At 44.1% G+C, this 23,023-nt stretch overlaps 2 protein-coding genes across 2 annotated transcripts in view; both read right to left on the bottom strand.

Moving 5' to 3' along the window:
• Nucleotides 1-23,023, bottom strand: part of LOC142892901 (nephronectin) — a 342,593-nt gene that overhangs the window by 304,301 nt on the left and 15,269 nt on the right. The gene's annotated exons all lie outside the window — the stretch shown is intronic.
• Nucleotides 1-23,023, bottom strand: part of smad1 (SMAD family member 1) — a 28,149-nt gene that overhangs the window by 4,915 nt on the left and 211 nt on the right. Inside the window, exons 2-5 of the mRNA XM_076033017.1 lie at nucleotides 14,047-14,213; nucleotides 3,250-3,787; nucleotides 575-847; nucleotides 348-464 (exon numbers count right to left, since the gene is read on the bottom strand). Of these exons, the coding sequence (XP_075889132.1) occupies nucleotides 348-464; nucleotides 575-847; nucleotides 3,250-3,649 (790 nt within the window). The 5' untranslated portion in view covers nucleotides 3,650-3,787; nucleotides 14,047-14,213. The remainder of the gene's footprint in view (nucleotides 1-347; nucleotides 465-574; nucleotides 848-3,249; nucleotides 3,788-14,046; nucleotides 14,214-23,023) is intronic.

Here is a 23,023-nt window from a genome sequence, read left to right as displayed (position 1 = left end):
CTTTGAGTTTCCCACTGGCTCGCACCCGCAGACAAAGCCTCACCGTAAACTCGCAGGTCTCCTCCACACACACAGGTTTTTGGTTTTTTTTTTTATGTGAAAGGATGTGGCACCTTCCTAGCAGAGAATTATTTTCCTTTTTAGTGCGGTGGGGGGGAAGGGTGTTCGGCTAAAACCGCAAAAGATGAAAAAAAAAAAAAAACAGCCACGGTTCCCAGAAGTCTTTGCACCTGCAGATCAAGGTGAGCAGTTGCAGACAGTTTAATGTGGATGATATCACTTTGTCAGGGGGGGAAGAAAGAGAAAAAAGAAGGTGCATGTGTGAAAGTAGCAGCGGCCAAGGTTACCTGCCCGGTTGTTGGTCTCGAGGGGCAGGGGCGGAGCCATGAGGTTAGTGTCCATTGGCTGAGGACAGTCCTGAGTCATCTGCTCCTCCGGCGGCATGTAGGCAGGAGGGGGTGTTTCTGCGAAGAGGGGGGGGTAGGGGGGTGAGCTGCTGTCATTCAGCCGTGTAAAGGACACACACAAAAAAAAAAAAAAGACAGCAGGAGATAGGAGCGGGTGAGATTCTCACCTGGCATCTGGAATGGACTGCCGGGGTCGGAGCTGGAGGGCGAGTGCGGGAAGGTGGCGCTGCTGCTGCCGCTTCCCGGGGAGTTGGGGTAGCTGTTCGCTGGAGAGTGGGGGAAGGCGGCGGGCAGCGTGTTGGCCTGAGGGAAGGATTCTGGGAAGGTGGCGTTCTGGGGCATGTGCGGCTCGTTCTGCTGCAGAGGGTTGCGGAAGCGAGGCAGCATGGTGTGCTTGGCGTTGAACTCGCTGTTCCTCGGTACCAGCACAGGGGGCAGCACTGAGAGAGAGAGAGAGAGAGAGAGAGAGAGAGAGAGGGAAAAAATAAACAGAATATATTGATCATCAACATGAAATACTGTTGTTTGGTTTTTTTTGCGTAAAAGACGGAAGTTCGTTTGAGGAGAAAATTCCCCAAAGTGCGGGACCACCCGTGCACCATTTCACAAGGCGCTCAGTGAAACACATGTGGACGCAGTAAAGTTGACAAAACAAAAACGAAATAGAAAAAATGAATAATGAAACACAAATATGAAAGGCGCAGCTTCTCCTTCAACGCGGAGCCGAGCAGTTTTCTCAACGGCCTCTTTGTGCCGGGATGCGCTGCGAGCCGTACTGCACATTTTGTCGACGTGACGCTGATCGCAAGCGTCTACGTGTGTGCAAAGACTTGAGGTCTGAAGGCCATGTGAAAAATGACACCTCGCTGCGCGCACCCTTCATAGTGGGAAAATTAGTGTGAAAGTTAAAAGAAACTGGATTCCAAGAAATGGAAAAGGAAATATTCATCATATTTCTTGGCCCTCTGTGTTTTTATGCCGTCAGTAAAACAGAAGCATCTTTCTTCGTCCGGAGCAACACGACTCCTGAAAGCAGGTGCACGTCCACGCTTCTCTCCAGCGTCTGAACCCCACCACTCCCCACCCCTAACTCCCCCATACCCTTGTGGACCTTGATAATCGTTTCAATGCTAAAGACATCTTGTACAATAACACACATGAAAAACTAAACCGCACAAATGCAATAAGAAAATTGGTTATTGGATTCCGACGTAATAAAGAAAGCTTCCTGGAAGGCTGAATGTTTTCACATTCTGAGCACAGATGTCCCTGCATTTTTCGAATATCAGCTCCCGGCCCCGTTAGCGCTAGCCAGCGGTATCTGGGCCCGCATCTCGGGCGTCTCGAAAAAAAAAAAAGGCATTTTAAGCTGAGCCGCTTCTGAGGAATTCACCATGTGGGGTCAATGTTTTCAACCGATGTGCTGACTGCTCTGATGCGGCTGCTGCTGAAATGTTAGATGATGATGATGATGATGATGATGATGATGATGATGATGTGGGTGGGTGGGTCTTAGCATCAAATGTAGTCAAATCTAATGAAATTTAATTTCAAAGGTCCTGCGTGTACAGCAGGTGTTTGGTTGTTTGTGTGTTTATGTGTGTGTGTGCGTGTGCGTGCGTGCAGGCGGTGCTCAGGGAAAAGGAGGAGGGCTCGGGGGTGTGGACAGACAGGTGCTGTGGGGTTTAATCACCTCATCCCCGTCCTCCAGCGGCTGCTAAAACATAAAGTGTGCAGGGCAGGCAGCGACTCTTTCCTCCTATTGTGTGCGGGTGAGCGGCTTCCTGTTCCAGCCATCCTCAGAGAAACTGTGCGTGCAGCCGTGGGTGTACGGGTGTGTGTGTCTGTGTGTACATGTGTGCATAAATGGGGAGGAAAAAAAGGCCACCGGCACAGAGCATGCCCAAAACAAAGCCCTCACTCTCCTCCAGATGGAATTTCCTGCCCCACACACACACACACACACACACACACACACACACACACACACACACACACACACACACACACACACACACACACACACACACACCAGTGAACAGTCACACTTAGCCCTTTACACATTTAGCACCCCGCACACAGCTGTTCCTATCTTGTCAGCTGACCCTCTTCTTGTGTTTAACAGGAGGCCGAGTGCTGTTTGATTTGTCTTGTTGCTGCTGCAGCTTTTCAGCCGCTCGTTTGCTCTACAGCAGAGGTTTCGCCACCTCTTTCTAAAAAAAAAAAAAACCCCAACAAGTTCACAGCTGCTGGCACTGGTCTTGTGAAATGACGTCAAACACAAAGAGTTTTGTTGTTTTTAACTTTTAGACTCTTTTGAACGTCATTTTAGAATACTGAAACATCAGCCGTTGACTCCTGTCATTGAAGGGTGATATATTATATATCTTTTGTGCCAGTAGTCTCTGTGGACTAGATTTAAAAGCTAAATGAGAGTGCCTGAGGTTGACTTATAGACAATATAACACTGCGTTTCTCAACTGGTGGGTCGTGGAGCTGTTTTGTTTGGGTCGTGGCTTTGAGGGCAGTGGCACCCTCTTTAAAAATAAAACAAAACAAATAAAAGCGGGATTTTATAAATACATACATATATACATATATGTATAGAGAAAAGCCACAATATATTATAGAGGAAACAATTCAATTCAATAATCCTATCAATTTATTGACTAGACATGATAGAAAGTGGGCTAGCGTTTTTATTTCTGTGGTATAAATTTGGGTCACGACTTCAGGATAAGGAAAAATAAAAAGTGGTTCCTGGGACTCCATCAGTTGAGGACCACTGGTCTCACATTTTGGGGGCGAGTGCAGCAGTAACACCAGTGTTCTGGTCCCTCACCTGGACTGTCCACGCGTTTGTAGTGGTAGGGGTTGATGCATACGTCCTTCTGCTTGGAGCCGAAGGGGTACTCGCAGCACTCCAGGGCCTTGAGCTCGTGGTGGGACTGCAGGTCGGGCCAGCGCCACACCCGGCAGTAGATGACGTGCGGCAGGCCCTTCCTGTGGGACACCTGCAGCCGCCCGTCCAGGGAGCGGGGGATGGTCACGCAGTTGCTGGGCTGGCCGGGGCAGCTGAGGGCCCGCTCCAGCTCCTCCATGGCGCCCTTCTTCTTCTTCAGCTTCTTCACCAGAGCGTCCACGGCCTTCTCCGCCCACTTCTCCTCTTCGTCGCCCTGCTTCCAGCCCAGCAGCCGCTTGACAGCCGGGCTGGTGAAGGAGAAGAGCGAGGTGACGTTCATGGCGGGTGGCGAGGAGGTGCCCTCGTACCCTCTCCGGTCGCTCCGGGGGAGGTGTGACAGGCGAAATGGGAGGGGAGGCGATCAGAATATCCTCGGCTTCTCAAGGTGTGCAATCGGCTTCTTCTTAGCGATGGAAAACTAGAAGGAAAAAAAAGGAGAAGAGGGTTAAAAGGTGTAAAAAAAAAAAGAATCCCCCAGCAGCCGAGTTGCGACGTGGTTCTGTGAATCGGCGGCGCTTGCTGCGTCCTCGGTCAAACGCAGCTGCAGCTACAGCGGCACACGTTCAGCCCCTCTCTTTTTCTTCGCACTTGATGATGAGCGATGAGGTCACCACTTTTTCAGCCGCACCGGCCGTGGCCTTCTGGGAAGCTGGCGGAGCGGTCGAAACAGACACCCGCCTGTGAACATCGAGCAGACATTCTGCAGATAGCTTCCTCCCCACAGCTCCAGCACGTTACCGCCACCCGCTGATGTCACTTACGGCCAGAAGGGCTTCAGGCTTCAACCGAGAGCAGTCGACACATCGCGCAGGAATCTGGTGTGCTGATTTCATTCTTTTTTTGTTGTCATGCCCAAGATGGATACATAGACGAGATGAGATTACCTTTCTTTCCAGGATAATTGCTTTCACTCTCCGTACAGCCATGAGAAACTACAAAAACTATTTTACCAACACGACAACAACAGCACTACCATGTACACACACTCTTTTTCCCACATTTTCTTGTTTGGTTCAGTTACGGCATGTGGGATGAAACTTTAGCTGAATTTTATTTACTTCCAAGCCAGTGATCTGTATGGTTGGCCAGAAGGAAGGAGTGTCAAGTACGAGTTGAACGCATGGCTTGGATCATGCGCTGGGGAGTGTGTAACTGTGCTATTGAGGTCTGACAGATTTGGAGGTGGGAAGCGAGGTGACCTTGTGCAGCTTTGTGTGTGATTTGTGTTAGTTTGTTTGTATTGAGTGCTGACAGCATGTTGTAGGAGCAGCAGGAAAAGTAGAAGAGTATGGGGTTGAATGATCCTTTATATATATATATACATATATATATATGTACATATATATATATATATATACATATATATATATATATATATATATATATATATATATATGTACATATATATATATATATATATATATGTACATATATATATATATATATGTACATATATGTACATATATATATATATATATATATGTACATATATATATATATATATATATATACATATATATATATATGTACATATATATATATATATATACATATATATATGTACATATATATATATATATATATATATATATATATATATATATATATGTACATATATATATATATATATGTACATATATATATATATTTATATATATATATGTACATATATATATATATATATATATATATATATATATACATATATATATATATATTTATATATATATATCTATATGTATATATAGATATAGATATATATACATACATATATATAGTGCAATATATAGTACAATATAGTGCAAAGAGAAGGAAAATTATATCAATTGAAAAGAAAAATATTTATAGAATAAGACAGGGCAAATATATGTATATTAGGGCTATCAGCGTTAGCGCATTCATCGCGATTAGTGAAATACAATCCATAACGCGTTTTTTCTTTAAACCCCATTTCAAACGTGAGGTCGGGTTCACACCAGAAGCAGAAGCACTGCAAAGCTCCACGGAATTTAGCCCGCTTCTTTGTTAAGCGATGGTGTCATTCACGTCAGAACCAAAGCAGTGCACACTTCTGTGTCTTTTCTGCTTTATTTTGTGCGCAAGCGATCTGCGTCAAGCCGGACAGGAAGTCACTCAAAGAAACACAAAAAAAATAAGAGCAATTTTAAAAATAAAATACCGCGATTGACAAATGCGATCATATTTGTGTACGTTATATTTGTCAGTGTGTAAACAGAGTGCGAGAGAGATGAAAAAAACAAAACAAACACACACGCACACACACGCCAGAGAGCAACAGAGTGGGCTGGCTACGGGGCGGGGGTGGGGTTTTGGTGTCTAAACACACAAACAAACAGGGACAGAGCGAGAGAGAGGCAGAGAGGAGTTGTTGTCAAGTCAAGATGGACGACGTAACATTGATCTTGATGAAAAAATAGCTCTGAATGGGAGTAAACAACAGCTGAGTAGAAGTGCTTGTTGACCGTAAGACCGTAAGGTTACAGTTTTCGGTGTAAACCCGGTGTAAGCCTTTTTGTCCCTTTTACTAACCCGGAGTCGGCCCCTCTGGCCGATTTCTGGTAAGAAATACTTTACATTATGGGGCTAAAACTGCCTTGAAAATAACAGTATTTTACACATGCAATTCAAATTAATCGCAGTTAACTATGAAGATTAATTGTGATTAAAAAAAAAAGTATTGTTTGACAGCCCTAATATATACTATATATATATATATATATATATATATATATTAATACACCTCCTCACCAGCCAACCAAGGCAATGAAGAAGATCGCTGCTCTACACAAAGTGAAGTCGTCCTGTAACTTTTACACACGTCGACTTGTATGTGCCAGTGATTTGAAAAGCTCTGCCGCCTCCTGCGAGGAAGTCGCTCGCATTCAACGATCGGCCACTTGCAGGGTCGAATGTTCTACAAAGCCCTTCACACCGGCCAACCTGCAAACACTGGTTTTGCACAGGAATCTGGCCACGTGGAGGACAATAAAAGGGAAGTGCGTGAACCCCGGCATAAATGTGCCCATTCAACGGGCTCCCAGAGGAGCACTTCGGTAGCCAGGAGGTACACAGACCCTGGCTTTAACTGAGAAAAAAACACCAGAGGTCATTAAGCTCCGCTGGTTCTGCAGTTTTGTATGGACATGTGCGTTTTTTCAAAACACTTGGTTGCATTTAAGAAGGAAATTATACCAATGGTACTGACTGACTCAGTGTCTATGTAAAGCTCTAATTCCAGAAGGGGACGGTGTTGGAAATCCAGCGCTTGTCGGCACGGACTCACGGACGAGGATGCATCACTCCTTGACAGCGAGGCCCGCAACGGATTGGATTTCCTGCAAGCAGGAACAAACTCATAATCAAACTGCGCACTTATTCTTGGCCAGAGAGATTATGAATGATGAATAGCAATTTCTATATTGGTCGGCCCACTACAAGTGTTGACTGCATCGTAGCGGTTAATGGGCGGGGAAGTTTGATGAGAACAGGTGCTGTTTACAACACGGCTGTATGTGCTGTGTGTGTGTGTGTGTGGGTGTGTGTGTGTGTGTGTGGGGGGGGGGGGGTTCAAGCACTTACTACAGCCAAACACAGTGACAGGATAGAAGCAACACACACCTATAATTAGCATAGCTATCTGAATCACAGTGGCTCACCGGGGTGACACACGGCCAGCGCAGTACGCAGAAGAATATTTCCTGCAAGGCTGCGTCTTCGCGACCGTCACCAGCAGCGACACCACTTCCTCTTAGCACAGACCAGGTTTTTCCACGCATGGAGAGCGAGTGCAAAGAAGGCAGCCTGCCAAGCTGACGTTCAACTTCCTCTCCTTCACGCTTAGACGATACACAAGCTTCACAGGGGGAGGTGTGGATCCTTAGATAAGGCCACGGTGCACCTGCAACTGGGTGGCAGCAAAAGAGATAAAGCCACGCAGAGCACTTCAGGTGTGATGTCTGGTGCAAGAAGCTACAGATTAAAAACAAGAAATCTTAAATATCAATGAATTGATGCATTGATTTGTGGCAGCCCATCACAAAGACATGATCACACGTCTTTTCTAGTGGGTACTTGACTGTTTGAAAATGACTCACTTTCAAACAACTTGCAGTTCAACTTCAAACTTCATGTTGAACTTACTTTTGAAACACATATGTCCTTGTCAGATGAAGTCCTTGTAATGCCTGTAGGCTGTGGCATTTTTCAAAGTTATTTTGTTAATACACACACACACACACACACACACACACACACACACACACACACACACACACACACAAAATGTATAATATATCCATATAATAAAGCAAGTCATTTAGAAAACACTGACTGGAGGCCGTGTAGACACAAAAAATATTAATATTATAATAAAGTACAATTAACTAGACTATGTAAAAAAGGTAGCGGTCTTCTTCTGGTTTTTAATAAATGCCAGGTAAAATCTGCCAATTGCAAAACACAGAATGCGGAATGTTGCACCCCCACGTTGACTTTGTCAGTGCAGGAGAAAGAAAAGTGTGTAAAGCAGTCCTAAAGTTTAGGGCACAACAATAAGGTTCAAAGGCAAACAGTGCAATGTCGTGTTTGCGCCGCAGTCACCACTTGGACAGTCTGCACACACTTTGTGATCCACTTCCAGCCCCAAAGCGTCTTTGATGGCATCCCAGCAACAGACGACGCTATCCAATGCAAATTCACAACAACCAAAAGACATTTGAGATGGAAGATTACAGGAAAGTGTGATGTGACATCTGGAGATTGACTCCAAAACCTCAGGTGTCACTCTGCTGCAGCTGGAGTGCACATTTTGACAGTGTGAAGAGTCTGGCTGCAGGCCTGGCTGCATGCTTCACTGTGAAGGTTCTCCATGACTTTATGCTGCCTCGTTGGACAATGTGAGTTTAGAACCTTCTGCGTGCCAGTCAAAATATATTAGTGTGTTTTTTCATCAGTTTGTACAGAAGCCTGACCCTGACAATTACAAATAACCCATGACAAAAAATAAATAAAAATTGGAAGGCTAAAATGAAACAAAATGACCTTAATTGTGGAATATTTTGCTCTGTATGTTGTGACTTGAGAAGTCGATGTGCTTCAGGTTATAGCCTCTATAATCTTGACAGAAAAAGAAATAAAATCTTGTTAAAATTTCTGATTGTGTCAGTTCTTATCGATCAATAGTTCCAGAGCAGTCATCCTCACCACTACGATCGGATGGAAAACACTCATTTAAAACTGATTTCCCTAAAGCCAATACAACCAGCCTGTCTACACTGATTTGATCTGTTCTTGTTGGCATTTCCGAGATAATAGCTCGCTTTTATCCCAGCACTTACGCTGTCTATCATGGCATCAACAAAGGTCACGTTGGTTCGATTTATCGATTTTCAAATCGTCTTACATCAACTCTGGAATACTTGAATGTTGTCTTTGCAGTAAAATACACCTTTTTGGTGAATCTGTTAGGCTTTACACCGATCATATCGGCTATATCGGATCGGCCTATATTTGGCATTTTTTGAAATGTTCGTGATCGGGCGTCATGTCATAAATCACCGATCCGATCAATGACGTCATGGTCGTGTTGAAGCTTTTTTAATCTGTCTTCATTTACTCCAAAGTAGTTTCACAGCATCGACATGTTTATTTGTTTGTATCCGAGAGCTAATGATTCATGATTCAAAAAACTTCATTTTCGTCTTGGTGCCTCTTCCTGTTTTGAGTACTGTCGCTATGTTACGGACAATAAAGTTTCTTTGAATTTTCACGACAGCAACATCCATGGGCGACACAAACAAACATGTCAGAGGTGTGGAAGTTTTTCAAAGTGAGAGAAACAGACATAGCGCGAGCTATCTGCAATATATGCAACGCTACAGTACCTCGCGGGGGAACGTCTGCAAAAAATTTCAACACGACAAATTTAATCAGGCACTTGGAAAAGATACACATGGAGGAGCATGTCGAGTCCAAGAAACGCAGCGCGGAGAAAGAAAAAGAAAAGCAAACTCTGAAACGGATGCTAAAGCAAACAACTTTTAGACAGTGCTCGTCCGTATAGTCGGGAAAGTGAGAAGGCAAGGGGTGGCACAAGGAAGCTGCTGGAGTTTATTGTGTTAAGTACATAAACAAGTAATTTAAATATCGCTCCTCACGTGATCGGATCGGTGATCGGTTTATTTAAACTCACTGATCGGTGATCGGCACAAAAATCATGCTCGTGTAAAGCCTAGAATCTGTACATGATGCCCTATTGTTGGATGATGGACACAATCAAATAATCCAGACCAGCTCAATTTTGAGCCATACATTACACCACTTGAAGTAATGCATATAGTCGGACACATCAGTCCTGCCTATAGCTGCATCCCTTTCCTGTCGACTAATTGTTTAAGCACTAATTCCTTCCATTAATTATACAAATACCTGAGCTCAATGCGGATGTATGCCTTGCATTAAACATCTATATGTGCAGCCATCAACCTAAAGGCCTCACCCCCGCTGAACCCGGTGCGCCTCGGAGGACTAACACAGATGCCGACAGTGGCCGCGGCTGCCGCTCGTCTCCCTATAAATCTGAGGCGCGCACCATCATTTACACAACAGCTCCATAAAAACCTCCCTGACATTCCGCACAGCCGAGCCGGGGCGATGCTCCCTCACTATTGCGTTAGCGGTGGCTTGTTATGGCCATCAGTTAGCCCGCCGGACAGAAACGGGAGGCTAATGGGAGCGCGGAGTGGGATCATACGACACTGACAGGCGGGAGGCTCTGACCCACCTGGTGCGAGCCGCTCGCCACTACACCAGCCCCATGGATCATTTTGCACCGCTCCAGTGTCTGTTAATCAATTTAGGTCTGGGCTGTGTAGGATGAGGAGCCAGTAATGATGCTCTCTGGACCCTCCCCAGAGAGGGGGCATTATAAAGAAGCTACATTATTTATCAGCAGGGTCCTGGATGGGGCCTCCATTAGCCCCCGCTCAATGGAGTCGCTGGCTATAAACAGAGGAGGGCAGGAAGAGAGAGTGATTGATAAAGCGAGAGGGAGAGAGGGAGGGAGGGAGAAAGAGAGAGAAAAGAGAGGCGGAATGATTTAAGATAAGGGCAGGAAGAAAACGACAAAGGTAAGATGAGGCAAGAGTGAGTTGCAAAAGAGAATATATATGTGGCCTGTTCACCGAGCACTTTGCAATTAAGTGCCTATGAGGGTCATTTCTGAGCCGAGGGTAACACTACAAAGATGCAATCTCTGCTTCTTGCAGAAAAGGGAGCAAAGCATCAGCGCCGCCTTACAGTAGGAAAAGCAGTTAACGGAGCTCGAAGAGATTCTGTGCAAAAAAATGATCTCAGCTGAAATTCTCTATTAGGATTCTACTGCAAATTGTAAGAGTGACCGTATTTTGATCTTCAATCAGGAATGTCAGCCAAAAAAAGCCCAAGTGGCAGTAACTCAATGGTTAATTTGGATCAAATGGGGACTTTCCTTTTAGTCTGGCACTAACATTGATTCATTGTTGTTTATATAGTTAGAAAAACAAGGCTCTGAATAAAGAGCAGTAGTTTGCCAGGGCCGGGTAGAACGCCAGACTGAGCAGCACCACTGGGTTTCTGTGTTTCTGCACCGTGGTGCCGCTGTTAAACTGGACGCAACATTTAGCAGTGTGGTGTAATTTTAGCTTACTAACGTTCTTATTAGCGCCCATGTTATTTAATTAATTATTATTTATTTCACAGATCATCACGTTTAGTCTGTGGTGCACACAACTGGCGGGAGGACTTTATTCCCTGCCCAGTACGCCACTGTGATGCTTCAACTACCTTGTGCAAACAATATGCCCATTTCACACTGGCAGTCTTATGACTACTCCTTCAAAATATGACTTCAATAACAAAAGGCAAAAAAAAACAAAAGCAAAACAGAGATGTGTGAAGTCAATCTGAACAACACAACACATGCCCTATACACAATCTCTAAATAAATCACGTAACATTTTGAATATCTACTAAAGCGGTGTCTTAAGTTCAATGAATGAAAATGTTCAGTGTTACTTTATGCAACACACAAGGGATTACCGCACAACTTGGGGGGGCAGCTCGAACTGTAGGAGGCGTGAGACGGAAAATATTAGCGGTTTTGAATGCGCAACGTTTTCAAATTGCGGTGCGCCTTGAAACTGGGAATGGGCCCATGACAAATATGCCAGTGATAGGCAACACATTTCTGGGGACGGATCCACATCCCCATACCGCCGCCCCCACGGCGGCAACACTGAGATGTTTACCGAGAGCCATTCTCTGAGCGAGCAGCCAGGCAGGTAGGAATGTTTTCTCTTTATAGGGGTGCAACAAAACCAACATCTCTTTTGAGACAAATCATCTTGTGTTTGCAGAGAATACAATCAGTATCTGTTCAGAATCTCTTTGACACAGATAACTAAAATCAAGGAACCTACTGTATTAATTACATATCACCTTGCGTAAAGCGTGCTTGTTTTTTTTGGGTTTTTTTAGGTGTACGCTATTGTGTCATTTCTGTATTCCTGTGGCAAACGGTGTTCCTTGCTGTTATTGGGCCAACATCTAGAGTGAGAGTTTTACAGTAACAGTCAGTCAGACCCTTGACACTGTGAGTTTCAACTATTTCAATTAGCTTTCCGACTTGTCTGTCTTCCACAGCACTCGCCACCCCATTACGAAATCAGTCTGAACTTGGACTCGTCCAGCTTTCAGTTTCAGGCTTGTGACTCACATCGACAGGTATCTGGGAGAACCTCTCTGACGTACAACCAAGCTTCTCAACAAGCCCCCGTTGTTCCTGCGTGTGAATGTTACCGACTAACCGTGTACTGTCTGATAAGCGCGGCTTATCAATTGTTGGGTTTAATCAGCTCTATAAAGTTTGGATTTTCCACAGCTGGCAGTAACCAGACTTTACCACAGCTGCTCGTGTGTTTTGGAGGAGTACAAGAGCAAAGCTTGAAATAACCACCGTCGGGCCCAAGGTGATGAGACGCGACATTGACCTGGGAAGCCTCTTCCAACGCGTGGGTGGATCAATTTTCCTGAACAAACACCAACAAATACTGCAACTTGGGTAACAAAGAGCAGCACAACACAAGAGACCAACAACCTTCACGCAACTGCAAACAGCAGAAGAACCACTGGTCACTTGAACTGCGCTTGCTGTTACAGCGACTTTGCAGAGCTGAACTTCAGCTCAGATTCTCTGGGTCCCAGACACACTAGTCCACAAAGGACTGCAGACATAACTAGCTAACACATGGGGGTTTCAAGCAGCTATCCCAACCATGCTTGGCACTCAGCGTTGGGTTAGTGTTGTGTTAGAGTGCACACCTCCACCGCGACACATGGCAGACTGCGTTGTCCCGGCTGCACAGAAAACACACGAGGGTTCTGACGCTGGTCGCTCCTCTTGTGACTTACTCTGCCAATTGTGGCACGCTGATAATCTCCATTTGCTTCTAGTACTCAAGACGTTTGCCTTTCGGCGATCATAAACGGATGGAGTGATGTTCTGCATGTGTGCGCACAGGGAACACAATGCTGATGTTCGGGCCGTATTTCCATCAAAAGAGGGATCGCCGTTAAACAAATGGCGCTCTAATCCTATGAGAAGACAATTTAAGACATTTTCCAAGTGAATTGAAAGCCACAAACTCTGGGAATGATAGAACAATTGGAAGTAAAGCACGGACAAGGACAAATTCCTGTCCTTTGGGTAATCTGATATGTCATCTTCAATAATGTCAAGAGAACCTGCTTTTGCCGCTGTGGGTCTCTCCCTCTTTCCCAGCTCTTTCTTTCTGTCAAATGAACGCCGACTCGCACATTTGTTAACTTCATACAACAAATACAGTCTCACACGTGAGGCGCGTCGGTGCACCAGATGGAGCCTCTGCCAAGTGTGCATCAGCCAAAAGGCGGCACAATGAGGACAACTTTGGAAGTGGAACATTGTAAAAGGATAACGTGAGTGACACGATAATGCAAAGTGCTCTGTGTGTGTGTGTGTGTGTGTGTGTGTGTGGGGGGGGGGGGGGTCGTTCTTCCTGATACGCTACTTTTGTACCATCTTAGAGCAATCGCCCAATGTTTCTTTATGATTCTCTGACTTCATGATTGCATTATGCTCAGTTTATTATGTGAATGAACTGCACTCCAGTATTTATCATCTGAGGGGAAACAAAACCCCAGTACACAGTAATATGTCTAGACATGTGCGGCAGTTCAAACTCACATCAGCTTTTAAACCTCAGAGGGAAGATGTTTTAGCGGCCAGGAGCACAGACAGGGCTGCGTCTCTGCAGCATACAGTAAGGTGTTGAACACTATAAAAAGCCACTTTTAATTGTTGGCCGAGGCATACCGTTTTTAAAAACCACCTCACCACAACAGTCAGTTTACAGTTTTATAGACATGTGGTTAAATTTGCATCCCCAGACTGTTACTTTAGCGTAGAGGGAGAGAGAGGGAAAACTTTTTTTAAAACTCCCAATACGCACACTGTTGAGCTAATGACCGCTTAGGGTTCTAAATTTTCAGAAATTACAGACAGACGAGAGAGAGGTGGGGGGAGGCGTTCAAAGCTGCCGTGAAACGCGTAAATAAATTGAAAATAAAGGTTTACTGTACCTTCCACACTGGGCTTGAGCGCGGTTTCCTGGCGTCCCTCTCCGCCTCTGCCAGCCTCGGCTCTGCTGCTGCTGCTGCTGCTGCTGCTCGGCCCTGGCGTCAGCGAGTCGCGGAGCCGCATCACCCTCCGCTGAGCGCCAGTATCACGCCGCGGCGGTACACAGTTCCTGACAACAACAAGACCTACTTTTCACACGTCGAAACGTCTTCATTTTTAGTAGTCCGTCCAAAATGGATTATGTAACTACGAGACAATGGCCGTTTCCTCGCCGAATTCAGTCGCGCTCCTGAGTTTCCTATCTCACGCGAGGATTCAGTTTGCACAGTGAAAAAAATTGTTGTTCTGTCTGCGCTTTGTAAAGATTCAAACGAGGCCCGCTTTTACAGAGGTTCTTCAAGGATATCACTGCAAAAGGCGGTGATTAAATTGACCTTAGTTGTCCTTGGGCTAATTACACAATTTAGGAATTTTTCCTGTTTTGAAGGTAGCACATAGCCAGTAAAAAATAATGTGAATCACATTAAATGAATGAATCTCCTGACAGAATTAAAATGTGTGCCCCAGTGCAACACCAAGCATAATAAATCAATTATTCTGGCATGAAGGAATTCCATGACTGTGTAAAAGCTGCCTTAAAATACCCCTCTTGCTTTGATTTTTGATATAATAAGCACTGTTTATGCGGCCAGATGACAGGCCATTATCCGAACTTGTCACCACAAGACAATGGTTGGTGTGCACACAAGCTCAGCAACATACAAATGCACACACGTTTTTGCAGTGTGAAAAATCAAACTTCCGACAGTTTCTTCAAATCACCTCTTTAATATTGCATGATAATGAAAGCTGATAGCCTCCAGGAAGGGAGAACAGCGGCTCGCAGCGGCTCTGCCATTTCCCCTGACGTGAACTAAATCAGCCTCCGCTCCTGCATCACACTCACCTGACTCATATCAAGGATTTCGAAACAGCTTCAGCACATTTCGTTTTGCCACCATTCTTTCAAAAGTATGCTATCTGATCGCAACTGAGATAAGGAGGCGAGTAATATCTCACCTAAGGGGGAGATGGCAATCTCAGCCCAGGAGTGGTAAGATAAGTAATGTAGGTTTTGAAATGTGTTCAAGGAGATACACACAAGTTAGAATGCTGGACCTTTTGTTGTTTTCGTACATGTAAGGTACTTTTGTATTTGCTGGGAATACTAAAGAGTTACTGAGTTACATTGTACCTAAAGTTCATTGCATATTTTATTTTATTTTATGTTTGGGGTGGGGGGGACTCGCTTACACCTACCCTAAAGAATTTAAAAGGATGTTTCCAACATATATAGTGAGTAAAGGGTTATTTGAGCTGCATGTCACATTTTCGCAAGGCTGGCTTAGAAAATTTTCAAGAACAAAGTAAGTCAGTAAACAAATAAGTAATATGTGTAATGTGTTTTTTTTTTCCTCACGTGTAAATTTGAATCACCCTTTAAATTCAAAATGGGAAACTCACGGCTGCCGCTGCGAGGAGGGACTAGATTATCTTGATCCAAGACAGGCGGAGGGAAACGTTCGGGGCAGAGGAGGCTGCTAGCGTAGGTGACGTCACGGCGCTGGCGACAGAATGTCTGAGTGAGGCGGGAGCGAGCTGCACGTGAATAAATCTGGGAAAACAGTGCGGGAGGAGGTGGGGATGATGGCGGCAGCGGCGATGATGATTATTATGTGTGCGAGCAGAAAGAAGAAGGCCCACGAAAAAAAGTTTCACAGTCGAAGGATTCCCTTCTAACGCACCACCAGCACACACGTGCGCGCACGCTCTCTGCGGCCGTGCCCGCGCAAACTCAGCTCGTCCTGCCCGTTTCCCCAGAGTTGGAGGAAGGCTGGCTGCAGAGTTTATTAAAATAAAGTCTGCAAACAAGGCCGTGGGGCACTTTATCTTGTAGTAACCGCACAATAGACCAGCGATATTGTCATTAAGATCGTTTACTCTGATGTTTATTCTGGATCTATTTGCTTAAGACCTGGCTGAAATGACTGGCCTGTTATTGGTTCTTAAATGAGTGTATTTTTGATGAGGGTGATTCCTGTGTTTCACTGCCACTGTAGGTTTTATTGCATCTTTCATTTTCAAATCAATATAAAAATTAAAAGTTTTATTTAGCTCAAACTAAATAGATGTAACATGGTTATGCTTACTACATTGCTACATTTTGAGATTAGTAGAAACATAGTCCCCCCCCCCCTTAGACATGCGACTGCAATGAAACACACACACACAGACTTTTAAAAAAATATACAATATAATATTATTGCTATCAATACAACGAGCCTTTAACATCCCAAATAACTTTTGTTTGTTTATTTCTCTAACTCAAAGCTTCTCTTGAAACCACTCCCTCAAAACCAGCAAGTTAGGGAATTGCAAGTACTTATGTCAACATGTATTCCTTTATTGTCTTCAAAACAGAAACCCAGAATCCCACATTATTTGGTAAAATTGAGTTATAAGACAGAGGAGTGCAGGAACCATCCAATCTCAATGCTGCACCTGATCTGTAAAATGCAAACGGGAGTCTTTTCAAAGTGGCTGAAATGGCACGATTTATTATTCACATCACACAAAGGCTTCTTAAAACATAACAAAGAGGCAGACTTTTGTCCTCTGTTACAGTAACAGATTTGATAACTGTGGCATAGTGGCGGTATCTCTATTGGATTATTTACACAAGCTTCAGTTTTGCTGTACAGGCTAAACAGGTTAGCGGGGTTGATGTGTCCCATACATATTCTGAACAAATACAAATACTTTTTGCTGCTCTCTCTTTGCAAGAGATGGGCCTGGCACTGTGGTTCCTGTTGCTGAGCAGAAACACAGTAGAAAGGCCAAGAGATGGATCAGGTCTGTGGCGCCTTTTAACCAATATAAAGGATGTATCACTTCAGGATTGTCATTATCTGTAGCATAAAGTCATGAGAAAAAGAATATGAAAAAAAAAAACAGTAGGCGATGTCCTCATTATTTTTACCTGAGCCTCAAACTCAAAACTTGTGAACGTAAACCAATGGAGTTGCATCATAGTCCTTTCATTAGTTTAAGCTCTTAACGCCTTAATTCCCATCACACTATTTTTGCAAACCCGGACGAATAAGAAGGACCCAATTCTTGCCTGTGTGTGTGCAGCAAAAAGCCCCACACAATGTGTTTTGCTTCGGACAAAGTAATTCAGGATGCTTCTAATCCTGAAAAGACATTTTTGAAGACATCTTTAAAAGTTACAGCCGAAAAGATCACCACTGCTGTATTGTTGTTTTCATTTCTAAAATGTAGATTGCACATTTATTAACAGGGCAGGCAAACAAACCACTTTATCTCTGTCTATTTTTGATATTCTGCACAACTATTACACAATCATGGAAGATTACAATATAACAACACTTAATGATATCCAGTGCAGCCTCTTACTTTGAGAGCATTTATGCAATCTTGCAAGATGGTGGTGTCTTGTTATCTTGGTATCTGTCCTCTACTGCAATTTTTTGTTTCTGATGGACTGCAGAGTCTGCAATAACACAAGCAGTACAGTTTGTGTGGTAGCTTATGCACGGCAAGTTCGTAAACATGGGCAGCTGAGTTTTATAACATCCTTGAACAAGAAGCTACACTGGACATAATGGTTAAAAATTGTCTAAATGTTGCCATTTAGAGACAAATTTGGATTTCCCTATCTCGCAGACACCTGAAGGCACCGTGCTAAAGGTATGGAGAAAAAAAAACTGCAGAAAAATCTGGAGAAAAAAAATATTTATTTTGCTTCGACGATGAAACAATGTCACCAGAACCTGAATTGATGAAACTAATTTAGGCGGTAAATGGTTGTAATATCTCTTTTTTGGGGGGTTGGCAGTGTGAACTATTTTTCAGCTCTCCCTTTGACATAGAGGCCACTTAGCAGCAGCAAGCTCTTTTAGGGCAGAGTTCAGGGCAGGAGCGAGCCCTTTGGAGAGTTTGGAGCTCTGCCTGTTTCTAACCAGATGCAGGAAGAGTGGACTCACGAGTTGGGATTGATTACATTAACTCCATAGGCTTCCGTGAATTAGCACGCGGCGGAAATGCTTCGCGATGACTGACACACGTGTTTGGGCGACGCTCCTGCGACACATGCGACTCATTTCGCCATCTGAGGGGCTTCTTGGCAGGCCCCGTCCAATCTTTTGCAGCAACGCCAGGCATGAAAGCGCCGCATCAGGCCTGGCTCACATTTCAAACGGACGGCTCGTTTGGCTTTTTCTCAAGTCCTTCTAGAAATAATGTCCCAGGTGGTAATATTTGAATGCTGTCTCCGGGGGCCCTCTGGGGCTTCTCCCGCCGCTGCCGCACAGAGACAGAGGATGCACCAATCAGAGGGCGGCCGCTCTGACACATGATGCACCAGCACCCGCCAATTGGGGATACCGAGGTCAAGATACGCCCGTTTAACATGCAGTGCGAAATTCGTTGGCGATTTCATTGCATGATTGGCAATCTCTCGCATTGCATTTCTTTCTTGGAATTTTTTAACACACTTTGATTGATTGTCCTGCGGGGCCCAGCTCGAGGTTTGATCAGCGCTCCTCTCAGCAGACAATGCAATGAATTTCGAACGGAGAGACGCTGTGTAAAATGAAACTCCCTCGAGGACATAGTGTGCCAGACACACACACACACACACACACACACACACACACACACACACACACACACACACACACACACACACACACACACACACACACACACACACACACACACACGGGCGCGCGGACGCACAAACAGCTCTGTTCATCCCAAGCAGAGAGATTCTCTGGGTTCAGAGTGGAGGGTAGTCTGCCCAACGTTATTAGAAATGTCTGAGTCTTTGGTGAGGGGAGCAGGGGAGAGGGGTGGAGGTGGGAGGTGCGAGAGGGTGGGGGTCTCACGGCAGCTGCCACAGTCACTTGCTCAGTTTCAGCACAGCTGCCACTCAAAGAGAGCGGGTGGCGACACTGTGAACTTCAACCAACTGCCGGCCGACACTTGTTGGGGAGTGGGGGGGCGACACATGACGGTGCACCTGTATCTCGGTCAGCTGTCCCTCAGGTGCACCGTCAGGCATGTTCCTCCACCTTTTCTAATCTCGCTACAAGATGTTGCTCCTGAAGGTGTAACCCGTGTTAACGCCCGTTTCCTTTCATTTCACAATGACGTGCGAGTCAAGTGGGTTTTTCGAGGGTCTACATTGCTCACGGGTGTTCCTCTTAAGTCGGCCCGGACAGCTCGTGGCGTTTCCCCTCTGATTCATGAGTTTGGGCTTGACATGGTAGCCCTTTGAAGTTCCTTTCAGAGGCAACCGATGAGCAAAGGCCTGCTGCTACCTGCTAGAAAAGATGTCACCTTACAGTCTTTGTCTTGAAACAATCTCAATAGGATGAAAGGGACCAGCATACGCAAGCATTAAGTATTTAAACCAGTATCTGACAGAATTTTGAAATGGCAACTGGCAACCAGTGGACAATTTGAAAATGACACAATCTGTATTCTGTTCAAAAATTGGGTCCACAACTTGCTGTCCATCTGTTGTCAATAAACAGCTGCTTGTTGTTTTCCTAAGCACAAAGGCTTTAAAAACAGAGAGACAGCTCAACTGTTTGTGACCAGAGGTAATGACATCTAGCAGACCTAAGATAACCAAAAAAACCCACCAAAAATTGTCTTTTTATGCAATGTTGTGCTAGGAGCTTAGTCTTTTGCACCAATTTAAGCACTTAATTCAATAGCATATATTTTAGATCCGATACTATATTCGTTTTCAAATCGTTATTTCAGGCCTTACACTATTATTTATCGCAAAAAAACAGCATATTCAGCCTTCTGTTTACAGCCACATCCAAGAACTTCCTGCTCAGACACATTTAAACGCACACTTTCTGAAAAGTGGAGCGTGTGCAAGCAGCAATGGATGGGGATAGACTTTCCTTATGTCCAGGAAATCCCTCGGTGGTCTAGAAACTTATAATATTGTTGAGTTGTACATTGGGAGGAGTGATTATTTGACAATTCTCCTGGATGGCTGATACCCTGTTTTCACTTAAAATCCATATTACATCGAACAATTTGACTCCAAACCGTCCTACTTTTGCTGCACAGGATGCAGACTGCAGCAAAATATTTTCCCTGACTCACAGAAGAGAGCCCTCTCCAGCGTAATTCCCTGCACCAGATCAAACATGCATCCTGCTAACTAGATCATCGGGCAGATGTTCCCTCTGCACTCCCAGGCTGAGGTCATAGCCCGGGAGAGAATGGGCTCTGTACATCTGCAGCTGGCCAAAGCATTGTAAGTGATAGCCATCATGACATCACCTCTTCCTGGTTTAGGCTTCCAAAGACAGATCTGCAGGGCAAAAATAGAGCGCTCCTCAAACAAAGCCAATGACTGATTGTTTGCTGCAAAAAGAAGAAGAAATGATTACGCCCGCGGATAAACCGCAGGGATATCTTGGGTCAGATGTCAAGCAGGTAAGGGGGGCAGGCTGAAATGAGCCTCCACATGACTCTGCTGAATTGATTTAATGCCACTATCTGAGATATTTATATCAAGTGTGAAGCACAGAGAGGCACATGGTCTAATTGTCCAAAGGGACGATCAAATGCGTAACATTTTTAGACGTGTAGAAAGGAAGGACATTTTTCGTTATGACACACTTGCGGATACGCTGCGCTTTTCTTTTTTTCTTAATCTGTGTTAAGCTTTCACCTTATAAGTATTTTTTTTATGACATTATTGCACATCACTTCTTGCATAGTCTGCAGTCTTATGTAGTTTGAAGACAAGTTAAATCCATTCTTAATCTTGCATTTGCAATAAAAAAATTGTAGCAAAATGAATTATTATTTTATTTTGCATTTAAATTTTGCAAGTAAAATCTCAACCATTAAATGCTACAGGCTGAAATATAACGATAGGTACGTTCGCTATTCACTTTTTACAATGAGCTTTGATTCCATTCTTGTATTATATTCCTTTAGGGATACTCTTTGGACAGAAGTGGAAATGACATGTATTACAAGCTGCATCACCCAGAGAATCTGTAAGGACATTCATAGTTTCTCAGAGAAGTTGTTTTTAATAAATCATGTGCCTTTGGCCTTTCCTAAGTGTAATTTAGCTTAAAATTCAAACCGAAGCTGTTCCCTTTAGTTTTGACTTTTAGAAAAAAATAAGTATAACCTCGATTGGTACATAAAGAGAAGTTTGACTTTAGACTAATAAGTAGATTAGTCTTTAGAGAGACTAGTACGACTGCGCTGTCTCAGTGCACTCAAATCACTGCCAGACTGTGATGTGAACAGACATAGCTGCTAGGCCAAAAAAAATCTCTTACTTTATTTATCCTGTTCTGGCTGTCAGGACAGTTTTGACTGTGCGCCGGTGTGAGAATTGCTTGTTGAGGATTTGAGATGAGCGAAACTGTTTTGGAGTACAGCCCTCATAAATACATAACAATAGAGCACTATGTTTGTCTAACTTAGTGGGTGGTGAGCTGGCATTTGCTGTGCCGCGGCATCGTGACACCATGAGAAATGAATGCTGCCGTCGCGTTGCAAATGTAGCTGCAAATCACTTGCCAAAAATGTGGCGAGAATTTCAAACCGTCGCCGGAGCCAGAGCCTGTTTGAAGCCATAACAACAGCAGGTCCACTGAGCTGCAGATGGAGCAAAGACATGGTCACCCTGGGAGTTCCGGCTCTCCTGGGGACCAAAGCTGCACCCAGACACTTGATAGAGGTGATGTCACCAATCTATAATTGATCTCTGTGGTTACAGCTGTCATGTGACCGGACCAGATGTGCATGTGTGCATTTAACAGGGAGCAGAGAGGACTGATGTCGTATTTTATAGTGATTCAAGCAGGATCAGGCATTCAGAAGAGGAACTCTCCCATGCAGACTGAAACAACCCCATTTCCACTGTGAATTAATGAATTCTTACTTTATACAGCACACATGTGGTATTTTCAGTCATGTAACCAGTTTAAAGGCCTGCTCCTTGGTGCCATTAACTTATTACAACAGTCCTGTCTCTTAGGTCACCTAATCAACTTAAAACAATCAATCAAACACACAAAAAAAGCATACTTTCTTTCACCTTTGCTATAGAGTAAGTGTTGCATCTAACGTTACTTTGTCTGAAATAACAGTGTCCCAATACAAAATAATGCATAGTGCAGACTACGGTGTATAAATATTCTAGACTATTAAAAAAAGAGACCTCAACATTTTGAAAACAATTTACCTAATGTAGTTAGAAATGTTGGCATAGCAGCTATCTTTTTTTTCGTACACTCCGCCATCTAGTGGTTAAAAGGGGTCAGTAAACTATTGGCCACAACATCAAAACCTCTAGTGGGTGACTGATTATGATTTTTCACGCCTGAAAATTTACTAGTGATTCTGCACTAATCTGCAAAATGTAATCGTCAATTTAAACTAACGTAAAATCAACATTAATTGAATGCTCACAAAGAGTTCAGGCTTTGAGCATACCTTCTCAACCAACCAATCAATCAATCAATCAATCAGGTGGAATTTGCTTGTGTAGCATGGTCGGTCATCTTAGATTCTACACTGAAACACAAAACAGAAGACATTTCAAACAGTAAACTAAGAAAAATATTTCTAACATGAACTATTTATAGGAATATTGTCATTTTTGCTCGCGGGAAAACTGGTCTGCAAAGAGGAATGTTTTGATGGTTCTGTGGCGCCTCCCAGCGTGCATCAATGGAAAGTTTTGGTGCGCTATGTGTGAGTGCTTGCGAAAGTTTTTCTTGCTCTGCTGAATCCAAGTGGCAGTGAAGACCAGACCAACACATTCTCCATCTACGGAGTGAGAATGTGTTGGTTGACCAGACAGGAGTGTGTGAAGGAGTATGTCATGGCGATGGCATTAATGAATGATTTTTTTCC

The sequence above is a fragment of the Nelusetta ayraudi genome, unplaced genomic scaffold (genome assembly GCF_046127955.1).
Source record: "Nelusetta ayraudi isolate G7.1 ecotype Tasmania unplaced genomic scaffold, CSIRO-AGI_Nayr_v1 ptg000004l, whole genome shotgun sequence".
NCBI classification, from domain to species: Eukaryota; Metazoa; Chordata; class Actinopteri; order Tetraodontiformes; family Monacanthidae; genus Nelusetta; species Nelusetta ayraudi.
This window is presented reverse-complemented; position numbering and strand designations above follow the sequence as displayed.